This window comes from Haliotis rubra, unplaced genomic scaffold, assembly GCF_003918875.1.
Source record: "Haliotis rubra isolate DU_JTF1 unplaced genomic scaffold, ASM391887v1 Scf1034, whole genome shotgun sequence".
NCBI classification, from domain to species: Eukaryota; Metazoa; Mollusca; class Gastropoda; order Lepetellida; family Haliotidae; genus Haliotis; species Haliotis rubra.
In genome coordinates this window covers 216,619-230,991 of record NW_025764931.1, presented here as the reverse complement: position 1 = coordinate 230,991, position 14,373 = coordinate 216,619, and the positions used below count along the sequence as shown (strand labels likewise).

Sequence of the window (14,373 nt, the reverse complement as noted above, 5' to 3'; positions counted from 1 at the left end):
GTTGCCAAGTTCTGCAAGTGTTTGAGGACAATGGTGATGTTTCAACGCGCCGATCAAGTTCGTCCCATAGATGCTTGATCGGGTTACGATCAGGCGATTTGGACAGTGAATGACATTGACGTTTGCATTGGCGAGATAGGCACCTGTTACATGAGGTGTGTGGGGTCGAGCGTTGGACATCGTGTTGAAAGAGCTCCCTCTGGCGGTTAAAAAGTGGGAGGAGGTGAGGTCGCAGGATTTGGTCGATGTAGCGATTTGCTGTAAGATTGCCTTGAACCACCACTAGCTTTGATCTACCCGTGTAAGACATGGTTTCCCACACCATGAAGCTTTCTCCACCAAATCTGTCCACCTGTCGAACGCAGTTCGGCGCAAAACGTTCGTGCTGACGTCGATAGACACGTTGTCTCCCATCCCGTCGTTGCAGGAGGAAACGCGATTCTTTGTTGAACCAAACGCGTCGCCAGTTCCCCAGGTTCCATGCCTGTACCCTGTTTAACCACTGGATACGTCGTTGTCGGTGTAGTCGTGTCAGGACAGGCCCAACTTTTGGTCGATATGCTCGAATTCCCACTTCTCTCAGACGATTTCTGATGGTTTGGTCAGAAATCCTTCGAAAACAAGGCGTCTGTTGCTGTAATACTCGGTGACGTAGGTGAAACACCCAGATCAATCGGTCTGAGCAAGAGTTGTCTTTTATTTGTCTTCCACTTTTGGGACGATCTTGGGTCAAATTGAAGCGGGTATATCGATGGCATAATCGAGATATGATGCTATGGTGGACGTTGAAGTGTCTTGCAACCGCAGACTGGGACTCCCCCTGCTTCCAAACGTCCAATGGCGATATTTCGGTCAATAGCATTCAAAATGGCATTTTTTAATCTTCTATTTACGTCGTAAATTTCGTTATGGAATGATGAATTCGGTTTGGCTCTACTCATGTGCCCGACACATTGCACGTGCAATAGGTGGAAAACATTTTGTTGTATGCATGTTTTCATACACCTTTTGGGGTGCGTTTGCGAGCATTACAAAACAACAGCGACACACTTAATTATATCTCCTTCTTCTCTTGCACTTGTACATACTTAATTTACATATCTGGCTTCCTGTACATCCAAATATATATACCCTGGAACACAAATAGTAAAGACAATGCTCTCTTCCCTATATCACTGTTATCCGTGATGTACAGAACGATGTCAAACTACCAACACATGACTCATGTACATCCTGAAAGTCATACGTTTATATCATTAATGAATAATTCCAGTAAAACATATTTAGAAAGATTGTCCATATATTCACCAATCTTTTATTCCCACAGGAATGTTCTACTGCCCACACATGACACACAATGAATGTACTATAGGCCTGTGGGCTTACAGCATGAAATAAAGATTGATTCAATGGACTTCACGACTAGTTCTGTCTTCCGGGTGACGCGAATGATGCGGATGACGCGTCCATGATGCCTACATTCACACAAGCACCACACAAACCGTCTGTTTATGCCAGCTTGTGGCACGGATGTTCTGTGGTTATTTCTATGTTCAAATCATTGGACTCCATGTGGGATATATATAAAAAGTACGGGTGGTCAAGACTGACCACCCTCAACTTCCGCCAAATACATAATTGACATGTGTGTATGTATGTACATGTGAGAGGCAATGCTAGACCTCCGTCTCAGAACATGCAGAGGTAATTCTGATTCGCTCGGATTTCCTATGGCACCAGCAAAGTATCGGGATGAAGACATGTGATCAAAGGAAAATATAGGAATTTAACACCAAACAACCGGTAATAGATTTTGTCGTGAAACTATATATATAATGTCCACAGACAATGTGTATTTTGCGAAAAGCAAATTGTTGGTACCTATTGAAACACAGACGACCATCCAGACATCGGGTTCAAGTAGAATAACGTGTCCAGTCAGAAGTGATATGCATTATTTTAATCGTGTATTTGGGTGTGAGCATCTGACGCGACACTCCCAACATGAGTGAGTGAGTGAGTGAGTGAGTGAGTGAGTGAGTGAGGTGGGCCTCACGCCTGGTGAATATGATTTATATGAACATTAGGATATTTATGTCAGTCAGCTAACATAGAACGTCTTTTGTTTGTAATAGGATATTTAAATTTAGAAGAAACACAATTATATGCAGTGAATAGAGAACGTTATACATGCGTACATGTAACATGAATCCAGTTTCATGTTACGGCCTGGCGGTAAGACATTACATGAATATTTTTCCATATATGTTAGCAGTTTTAAGTAGCAAGTAAATCCATTGCTGGTAAATGAATTACCTCTAATGTAGCTGGCAAATGCTCTTTCACAATTGCAAGTTCACTTAGTGTAACTGTTCATACAGGTTATGTGTATGTCTACCAGTGTTACTGCGAGTGTGTATTAGGATCGGTGGTGGTACTACACGCGTGAGAGCAGGCCATATCCTAATTGCTCCCTCATACCACATAATGATTCACACATTGCCACCCTCTAGATTCCGTCCGGGGTTGAAATGTCACAGTACCGGTGTGCCGGTGCTCCAGCGTTACTCTGCTGATGCCATATGTCACATGTTTTCATCCCGATACTCTGCTGGTGCCATAAGTCATATGTCTTCATCCCGATACTCTGCTGGTGCCATAAGTCATATGTCTTCATCCCGATACTCTGCTGATGCCATATGTCACATGTCTTCATCCCGATGCTCTGCTGGAGCCATAAGTCATATGTCTTCATCCCGATACTCTGCTGATGCCATAAGTCACATGTCTTCATCCCGATGCTCTGCTGATGCCATAAGTTATATGTCTTCATCCCGATGCTCTGCTGGTGCCATAAGTCATATGTCTTCATCCCGATACTCTGCTGATGCCATATGTCACATGTCTTCATCCTGATACTCTGCTGATGCCATAAGTCACATGTCTTCATCCCGATGCTCTGCTGATCCCATATGCCACATGTCTTCATCCCGATGCTCTGCTGGTGCCATATGTCACATGTCTTCATCCCGATACTCTGCTGATCCAATGTCACATGTCTTCATCCCGATACTCTGCTGGTGCGATATGTCACATGTTTTCATCCCGATACTCTGCTGATGCCATATGTCACATGTCTTCATCCCGATGCTCTGCTGGTACCATAAATCATATGTCTTCATCCCGATACTCCGCTGATGCCACATGTCACATGTCTTCATCCTAATACTCTGCTGATGCCATAAGTCACATGTCTTCATGCTGATACTTTGCTGATGCCATATGGCACATGTCTTCATCCCGATGCTCTGCTGATCCAATATGCCACATGTCTTCATCCCGATGCTCTGCTGATGCCATATGTCACATGTCTTCATCCCGATACTCTGCTGATCCAATGTCACATGTATTCATCCCGATACTCTGCTGATGCCATATGTCACATGTCTTCATCCCGATATCCTGATCTGATGCCATATGCCATCATCCTGATATCTGCTGATGCCATATGTCACATGTCTTCATCCCGATACTCTGCTGATGCCATATGTCACATGTCTTCATCCCGATACTCTGCTGATGCCATATGTCACATGTCTTCATCCCGATACTCTGCTGATGCCATATGTCACATGTCTTCATCCCGATGCTCTGCTGATGCCATATGTCACATGTCTTCATCCCGATACTCTGCTGATCCAATGTCACATGTCTTCATCCCGATACTCTGCTGATGCCATATGTCACATGTCTTCATCCCGATACTCTGCTGATGCCATATGTCACATGTCTTCATCCCGATGCTCTGCTGGTACCATAAATCATATGTCTTCATCCCGATACTCCGCTGATGCCACATGTCACATGTCTTCATCCTGATACTCTGCTGATGCCATAAGTCACATGTCTTCATCCTGATACTCTGCTGATGCCATATGTCACATGTCTTCATCCCGATGCTCTGCTGATGCCATATGTCACATGTCTTCATCCCGATACTCTGCTGATCCAATGTCACATGTATTCATCCCGATACTCTGCTGATGCCATATGTCACATGTCTTCATCCCGATACTCTGCTGATGCCATATGTCACATGTCTTCATCCCGATACTCTGCTGATGCCATATGTCACATGTCTTCATCCCGATACTCTGCTGATGCCATATGTCACATGTCTTCATCCCGATGCTCTGCTGATGCCATATGTCACATGTATTCATCCCGATACTCTGCTGATGCCATATGTCACATGTATTCATCCTGATACTCTGCTGATGCCATATGTCACATGTATTCATCCTGATACTCTGCTGATGCCATGTCTTCATCCCGATGTCTCTGCTGGTGCCATATGTCACATGTCTTCATCCTGATACTCTGCTGATCCCATGTCACATGTCTTCATCCCGATACTCTGCTGATGCCATATGTCACATGTATTCATCCCGATACTCTGCTGATGCCATATGTCACATGTCTTCATCCCGATACTCTGCTGATGCCATATGCCACATGTCTTCATCCCGATGCTCTGCTGATGCCATATGTCACATGTCTTCATCCCGATACTCTGCTGATGCCATATGTCACATGTCTTCATCCCGATACTCTGCTGATGCCATATGTCACATGTATTCATCCCGATACTCTGCTGATGCCATATGTCACATGTCTTCATCCCGATACTCTGCTGATGCCATATGTCACATGTCTTCATCCTGATACTCTGCTGATGCCATATGTCACATGTCTTCATCCTGATACTCTGCTGATGCCATATGTCACATGTCTTCATCCTGATACTCTGCTGATGCCATATGTCACATGTCTTCATCCTGATACTCTGCTGATGCCATATGTCACATGTCTTCATCCCGATACTCTGCTGATGCCATATGTCACATGTCTTCATCCCGATACTCTGCTGATGCCATATGTCACATGTCTTCATCCCGATACTCTGCTGATGCCATATGTCACATGTCTTCATCCCGATACTCTGCTGATGCCATATGTCACATGTCTTCATCCCGATGCTCTGCTGATGCCATATGTCACATGTCTTCATCCCGATACTCTGCTGATGCCATATGTCACATGTCTTCATCCCGATACTCTGCTGATGCCATATGTCACATGTCTTCATCCCGATACTCTGCTGATGCCATATGTCACATGTCTTCATCCCGATACTCTGCTGATGCCATATGTCACATGTCTTCATCCTGATACTCTGCTGATGCCATATGTCACATGTCTTCATCCCGATGCTCTGCTGATGCCATATGCCACATGTCTTCATCCCGATGCTCTGCTGATGCCATATGTCACATGTCTTCATCCCGATACTCTGCTGATGCCATATGTCACATGTCTTCATCCCGATACTCTGCTGATGCCATATGTCACATGTCTTCATCCTGATACTCTGCTGATGCCATATGTCACATGTCTTCATCCCGATACTCTGCTGATGCCATATGTCACATGTCTTCATCCCGATACTCTGCTGATGCCATATGTCACATGTCTTCATCCCGATACTCTGCTGATGCCATATGTCACATGTCTTCATCCCGATACTCTGCTGATGCCATATGTCACATGTCTTCATCCCGATACTCTGCTGATGCCATATGTCACATGTCTTCATCCCGATACTCTGCTGATGCCATATGTCACATGTCTTCATCCCGATACTCTGCTGATGCCTGATGCATATGCCACATGTCTTCATCCCGATACTCTGCTGATGCCATATGTCACATGTCTTCATCCCGATGCTCTGCTGATGTCATATGCCACATGTCTTCATCCCGATGCTCTGCTGATGCCATATGTCACATGTTTTCATCCCGATACTCTTCTGATCCCATGTCACATGTATTCATCCCGACACTCTGCTGGTGCCATATGTCACATGTATTCATCCCGATACTCTTCTGATCCCATGTCACATGTCTTCATCCCGACACTCTGCTGATGCCATGTGCCACATGTCTTCATCCCGATGCTCTGCTGATGCCATATGTCACATGTCTTCATCCCGACACTGTGCTGATGCCATATGCCACATGTCTTCATCCCGATACTCTTCTGATCCCATGTCACATGTATTCATCCCGATGCTCTGCTGATGCCATGTGCCACATGTCTTCATCCCGACACTCTGCTGATGCCATATGTCACATGTCTTCATCCCGATGCTCTGCCCATGCCATATGCCACATGTCTTCATCCCGATGCTCTTCTGATCCCATGTCACATGTCTTCATCCCGACACTCTGCTGATGCCTTATGTCACATGTATTCATTCCGATACTCCCTGCAGCTCATTGCATGTATTCAATGATGCATTTATTTCCCCTCCAAGTAGTAAAGACTTCGTGCCAATTGATTGTGAAACACCAAATTTGTGGAATCGCTTATACAAATTAAGAACCGAGCATTTACTTTTGCAAGTACTTCAGCAGCGGTGTGTTTACGTTGAAGTGCATATATTTCTGGAGAAGTATTTCTAATGACGAATGGAAAGTTGAATTAATTTATTTGCGGTTTACTGCCTTGTAGATGGGTACCATACTTCCGACAAATGCAAGTGGTTCAGTTTCCCATTTACAACCATAACACGGCATTTCCATCAATACTCCTGTTGTAATGGTGTCATGTTGTAAAATAACTGTATTTGAAAACAAAGCTTTCTAAATGCATTTTCCCCGACTTGAAGAAAATCGTTTAACCATCAATTGAGTCAGTCCGTATTGAGGATCTTTATCAAAACATCGCCATTGGAGTGTAATTAAAAAGTTATTATCGATAGATTATGCATCTTTTGTCTTCCGTAAACTTTTCAATTGTGATCGAGTCAAATTCGTACATTTAAAAAAATTAATTTAAACATATTTCGTGAATTTGTAAGGCAGTGAAATGTTTCTACCCAGCCAATAGGCTGCAAAACTTTCAATGATGCATATCACATGCTGCCAGCCACTTTCTTAAGTGTGCCACGTCCCAACAGAAACCGCGTCACACAAACCGCGTATATACAGTCGACAAGGTGTAAAACGTAAAAACTGGTTTCAGTACCAACTGTACCTGTCTGTCAGAATGGTAAATATAGATGCTGTAAATGATTTTGAACACATTTTGTGTTGAAGCAAAAAGATGCAACAATGACAAAATCTTAAAAAGCAATAACATCTTAAATAAAACCACTGACGTTTAACATGCGTTATTGCCCTAGAATAGATTGACGTACTTACGTTAGGGGCCTTGTTTCCCACACACCCTCCATGTAAGAAGATGAGCAGAAAGAATGCAGCTAAACTAGTCATGTCAGTTGTTATCCGCTATGACATATGTATGTCTGTAATAAAGTCTTCTAATCTCGTTCCGCGTGCAGCACACGTCTCTCCTGATCCCTACGCGCAAGGCACTATTTCCTTCCTCGGACGAACAGAGTCAAGCTGTGATTGGCCAAACGACGTTAAGTGGGGTCGCTGTTACGATATTGCTTCAAGATTTTGGAAAATAAAGTAAACGTGAGAAATGCACACGTGTGCCAGCCCGCTTCAGACAATGCAGATGCATGAACCGACAGTGTAAACGGTCCCATGCGTCTTCCGCTGTTAATGTTTCAGACCTGGTTCATAATGAAATGAAAATATAACATTACAAAACTTCTTCCGTATGGTGCCGAAGTTGACATTTTCTTACAGCGGAACATTGGAAACTAAATGGACATTATTTAAACCTTTTAGAATTGCTCTTTTATTACCAAAACAGGAAAGTGCAAAAAACAATCGACATTTTTCGACCGTCCGTTCTTAAAGGTTAATAAGATTTTCAAATTGCATATCGAAACTCCAGGAAATATGATGAGAATATAACATATGTTCGAACTACGCACATACGTACAAAAAGCCAATACTGGAGAATAATGTGTCAATTATCAGCCGATTCAAGCTGACAAAAGGCAAAACAGGAATGAATCACCGAAAATCAGTGATGACACCAGGTGTTCGTAGAAAGGTATCATGTTGAAACGAAAGTCGGTTTGAAAGTGGATATATTCGGGGCCATGTTAAGGCTGAGCATGAACAACAATCGAAAACAAACGCCGCTATTGAAAACTATCATCGTGGATTTCGGAATCAACGGGCCTTACTGGCGCCAGGAAATATATTTTCTTTATATATATAAAATATAATATAGATATGACACTACCGCGCTGAAGTGACGAATATTTGTAGTTTTCATGACCACCAGAAACTTAAATTTGACAGTTTGGTGCTGACTGAACTGGGATAAAATTTGGACAAAACTGATGTGCAAACACTTGGATATTTGTATTATGAGTAAGTTCAAGAGATGAGTTGATTGGAGGCAGCCTAATCGTAGCAACACCCGTCATAGCGTTTACCAGTCTGGTGGAGCGTAAACCCAAATGATATGATGTTGAGAAACACATCATCACCCGTAGGCTCCAGAGAGGATGTACAGCTGTACAAGATAGCTGTATTTAGAAACAGACAGGAGGACGACGGATATGTCTTTGTCCTGCATCTTAAAAAATGATATCAATATCAAATACAAAACAAACAAACTGCGAATATTTTGTCTCGATTATAAATTGAACAATTTCCACTTGAAAAAGCGAAAAGACGGTGGCAATGATATGAACAGATCACTGATGACACCGGAGTATGCCCTGTTCTGTGTCAAGACACACCACCGTCACTTGGCATAAAGTATTTACGAAATAACAAGTAAGTATAATATATATAAATACTAACCAAGAAAATATAAAACATAAATGACACACATTTTCTATATCTTATTGAACTAATAAAGACGCCCATGCGTCTGTATCTTTTCTCAGATCCTTATTCCACAAAGCAAATAACAGAGTAGTGTGCGTTTTGTGTCACACATGTATAATGCCTGCTACGTCAGATATCTGCGATGTTGTTTCTGTTGCACATGGCAGAGACGACACATGGTGCATTTGTAAACAGGATGTTTAATCTCTTGGAACATAAATTAATTTGTAACTCTAATGTGTATGTATGTATGTATATGCACTGGCATAAGGCAACAACGTGTCCAAAAAGCGCTCCCACACTGCGATACACGACACGAGCTTTGATGTAGTTCCCGCTTAGAACAATAAGGAACGTAGCCAGCTCAAAACAACACACATGTGTGTGTGTGTGTGTGTGGACGCCACCGAGTGTCATCGTGCCAGGCTGTAATACAAGTCCAGAGTCCACTTCAGGTTAACGACAAACAGATTTCTAGGATTTCAATTTTGCGAAACCAGACATCTTAAGTGTTTTTTGTCGTGAAAAGTGTCTAAGACTAACATCATGTTAGAGACAGAATGAATCTGTAAAATATCGCCTATAACACAATATGATATATTTTCCTCTCTAACATTTAAATATGACGGCAAGAAAATATTGATAGAGAAGAACCTTCATGCGGGTTGGTAATGACATATTTTATTCAAGGAGAAACTGGCAGTCACAAGCTTCAAATACGTCAAAATATGTACCAGATGCTAAGATGGTTGTATTATTTTAAAGTCATTAAATTATACGTATATTTGTGTTTCATCATTGTTTTACACAATTTAGTACATCACGATGACAATTGCCCAGAGCAATGCTGTTCGTGAAGACATCACGTTGAACTGCGGGGATGTTGTTTATCCTAACCTGAACGGCTGGCACGTTCTGATGTTGTAGCCCATACACTCGAGGCCCGTGCAGCAACGTCCGCTCTGACCACATGCTTGGTTGGCGGACAAACACTGCAAACAAGAGACAACAAGACGTGGAACAGGACTGACTGACTGAATTTAGTTTTACGCCGCTTTTAGCAATATTCCAGCAATATCACGGCGGGGGACACCAGAAATGGGCTTCGTGGAAAAGGAAGATATTGTCCTGTCCCAGTACACGTTGACAAACTACAAAGTATTCTCAGTGTAAACGTCCCATAGCGGTCGGTCACAGTCGACTAAACTGGTAGGTTGGTGAGTTAGTGTGTCAACGCACTGTGAGTTAGTGTGTCAACGCACACCGACTGCAATTGTGGGTCATGCAATCGACCTCTGGGTTCCTAGCCCAGACTGTTAGTCACTCTGCCAAGGCTGAGCGTTTCTAGGCACTACTTTCACTTTGAGGTTGTGTGAAATCTTTACTCTGTGTTTTGGTATTTCTGCCACTGATCCTGTGATTTCGGTAAAACGATCTGTTAACCAAGCAAGTGAAAACAATGCCTGACAAAATTTATGGATAACAATTTCGTGAGTGGACGTTTCGATAATGATTCTGTACAGGAAAAGAAGTTGTTATCTGTAAAGTTATTGTTGTTATCAATATTTTACTTCCCAACTTCTTGTCTCCCCAATTGTCTGACGTGTACTGTTAAGAAACTACCTTCTGTATCATCTAAACGTGCTGCACGTCTCATATATATTTATACGGCTTAACATTTGTAATCTGTTCGATGGTCTGCGATGTTTGGGTGGAGTAATAACTAGTAAATAAGAATCCATCACACAGACCAAGATTTTAAATATTAGTTTCAAATATTGATGCACTTACATTTCTGTTTCCGTTGTTCATTCCATTTCCAGGTCCACCGATTCCGTTATTCATTCCAGGTAAACCACCTCCAACGCCGTTGATGCCGTTATTCATTCCAGGTAGGCCACCTCCAACGCCGTTGATGCCGTTATTCATTCCAGGTAGGCCACCTCCAAGGGCGTTTCCAACTCCACCGTTATTCATCCCAGGTAAACCACCTCCAACGTTGATGCCGTTGCCGTTATTGACACCGAATGCACTTGTCGAGACCACCAGGGCACCGAGAGCAAGAAGGATGACAGGCGACATTCTGAAACCTTATACCCATCCACATCATTATGACAAATGTTGTATTTTGAGTGAGCGAATTTACGGCCGCTTTCAACAGTATTTGGGTTACAGAACGTGTCAGGTAATGTGAGATAAAAGCGATGATCTGAAATGTTTAAACACAGATGAACAAACCTGGAAACATAACTGGGAGGAACTGGAATTCGAAACCTCTTAGGCTTCTGGTGAAGACAAGGGACGCAACTCTGCACATCGAAAGCAGAGCCATTCGTGACTCAAAATATTGTATGAACGAATATTGATACTAAAATTTCGATGTATGATATGAAAACTAGCTGGTGTACATTAGCGACGACGTCTTTCTGAAGATGCAGTGAACCGTCAACAGATCGGAGTTTCGGGGAAACCTTTCGGTAGTTTTCAGAACACTGTTTTCAGAACACTGTCGGCAGCAAAGGGTCCCAGAGCTAAGATTCGTTTATCCCAATATTTGAACGTTTCCCTTGAAATGATGGAGTGAGTATTAACGGGGTTTTACGTTTTTCACATGTGGGTATTTTTACCATATGTATTAAGGACAGGTGATCATCCCCTCCAGGATTCTATTCAACATCTGGGACCTCATGATTAAAGTGTAGAGTACTATGTTTGTAGTTTTGTCTTTATCAAAATAATATTCTATGGCATTTCTAGCTACATTGCACCCACCCTACGACGCTAGAATTTATACAAACTTTAAACTATATTTGAATCATGTCGATATGTAAGACAACGTTTAGTTTGCGCATTAAACTAAAGGACATTACATTCCTGTCAGTGAACCAAAAGGATGTTCATGTATCTATACTTACGTACTTTGTATATATCTGCAGCACGGCGAGACAATGATTGAAGGCATGGCCACGGGTATTTATAGGGTTCAGAGAAGAACGTCGTGCAACAGCCGTTCTATCTGACCACGAGTAAATGACAGAATAGTGTTATCATGTCATCATCTTGTCAGGTCATGGAGCGATCTTTAAGGATAGTACTGACGGGTACACTGAATCTCGCAATCAGCACGCACGTTTGACACCTAAGTTAATTAGCATAGATACTATCTGACGACTCTTTGTGGAATTTAAATGCTCATCGACACACACACACACACACACACACACAAACATATAGATATATATACATATATCCTGGCTTTGAGGCCAAAAACATTATGAAGTTTTATTACAGAAAACTTTTGTCGAGGTGCAACATTTGCGTAAATTTGATTCGAAAATACGTTATAAATACATTTGTTAAAACAAATGTTTATATATATCCTTTTTTCAAAGGTTAATTTTCTTTGTGTTGGTTTCGTATGATACTCAGCAGCAACTTGTTTGATTCTTATACATGGGCATCTTAGTATCACATGGACTTCGTCTTCTTTGTGAATCATTTAGCTGTCTTCGCATTTCTATATGCTCATTCTCCGTAGTGTACATCACCGAGTATATCTTTGCCGAGTAACGAATAAACAAGTAAATTTCGGTTTACTATGTCATATGTGTAACAAGATCGTCACATTTTCCATTTTAATTATAGTGGTTATATTCACGTGTTAGTGGCACAAGTAGATGGACTGTCGTCATTGCTTCGTATTCTACGAGCCTCCGGTGGGAAAGTAGAAAACCAAATGGTTATCGCGTTTTCACTTTGAGGCGATGCTATGGAGGGGTTCAGATGAAGTGTGGAAAGACAAAGTACAAAAATAGATCAAACGCTCACAGGAATCACTGACCACCACAACATTGTCTGGACACTGCTGAACACGTCCTAATAAAAACAAACATGTTCGTCTTGTGTGACGTGATATCACGTATTACGTGTGATATCACAGGTGATATTTAGGTAAGTTATATAGGTGTTATATCAAGTGTTATATAGGTGAGATGTTATATGTTTTATAGGTGTGATATGTTGTATGTAGGAGTGATACCTACATACTTACCACGTAGGCGTGATACTATGTGTTATGTAGGTGTGTTATCGCTATATATGTGGGTGTGATATCGCTTGTTATGTAGGTGTTATATCATGTGTTATATAGGTGTGATATTATACAATATACAATTATAGACTCTTGCAGAGGTCGATATCGTTTTTTATTTACCTGAGTAAAACAATATCGACCGAGCTTGCGAGGTCGATATTGTTTTTCTCAGGTCAATAAAAACCGATATCGACCTCTACAAGAGTCTATAATTGTTTTATTATATAATGAAAGAGAAACGGGTTTTAACATAAACTTTTAATGCACACACTGTGCCATCTATCCGAGTGATCTGATTGGTTGAAAAGCGGGGGAAGCCCCTTCGTACGGGATTCCTTGTCTATTTTTTAGTAACCCAAGTCAATATCGTAATTTATCAGAAAACTCAAGTCAATATCGTGTTTTGTAGTCAATCATGTGCCGGTCTTTTGACCAATCGTGGTACAGGAACAATGCTACCTATATAATAATATGTGTTATATAGGTGGGATATTATGTGTTATGTAGGTGTGATATCATGTGTTAAGTAGGAGCGACATCATGTGTAATATAGGTGTGATAGTATGTGTTATATATGTGGGATATTATGTGTTATGTAGAGGTGATATCATGTGTTATATAGGTGTGATATCATTGTTATATAAGTGTTATATCTTGTGTTATATAGGCGTGATATCATGTGTGATGTAGGTGTGATATCTTGAGTTATGTAGGTGTGATATCTTGTGTTAAATAAGTGTGATATCTTGTGTTATATAGGTGTGATATCATGTGTTATGTAGGTGTGATACCACGTGTTATGTAGGTGTGATATCTTGTGTTAAATAGGTGTGATATCTTGTGTTATAGGTGTGATATCTTGTGTTATGTAGGTGTGATATCATGTGTTATGTAGGTGTGATATCATGTGTTATGTAGGTGTGATATCATGTGTTATGTAGGTGTGATATCATGTGTTATATGTAGGTGTGATATCATGTGTTATGTAGGTGTGATATCTTGTGTTAAATAGGTGTGATATCTTGTGTTATAGGTGTGATATCATGTGTGATGTAGGTGTGATATCATGTGTTATGTAGGTGTGATATCATGTGTTATGTAGGTGTGATTTCATGTGTTATGTAGGTGTGACACCAGCAATGCTGTGACAGGACATCCTTGCGTCTTGCATGTCAAATACTTGCCATCAGGTATTTTCTGAACGTCTTTGTCTTGCCATGTCAAGAAAATCTACTTTTCAGTTCTGCCGGGGTTTTTAAAAATTATTTCAGAAAATTGTTGTGCACTTTGGGACCATCGCATCGTGTGAACATGTGACCCATTGGAAGGGAGCAGTTTGAAACCTATACACAGAACAAATCCCAATAACAATATGTGTTTTTTACGTGTTGTTTTAACTTTGATTGACAACTCACAATAAAAGTATGTATTTAGTGGATTTGGCCGATTGTATTT

At 41.4% G+C, this 14,373-nt stretch overlaps 1 protein-coding gene across 1 annotated transcript in view; it reads right to left on the bottom strand.

Annotated features, from left to right (window-relative positions):
• The window catches only part of LOC124273525 (inter-alpha-trypsin inhibitor heavy chain H3-like), a 28,048-nt gene extending 17,141 nt beyond the window's left edge, over positions 1 to 10,907 (bottom strand). Inside the window, exon 1 of the mRNA XM_046708812.1 lies at positions 10,617 to 10,907. Within this exon, the coding sequence (XP_046564768.1) occupies positions 10,617 to 10,907 (291 nt within the window). The remainder of the gene's footprint in view (positions 1 to 10,616) is intronic.
• Between the last annotated feature and the right edge of the window lie 3,466 nt (positions 10,908 to 14,373).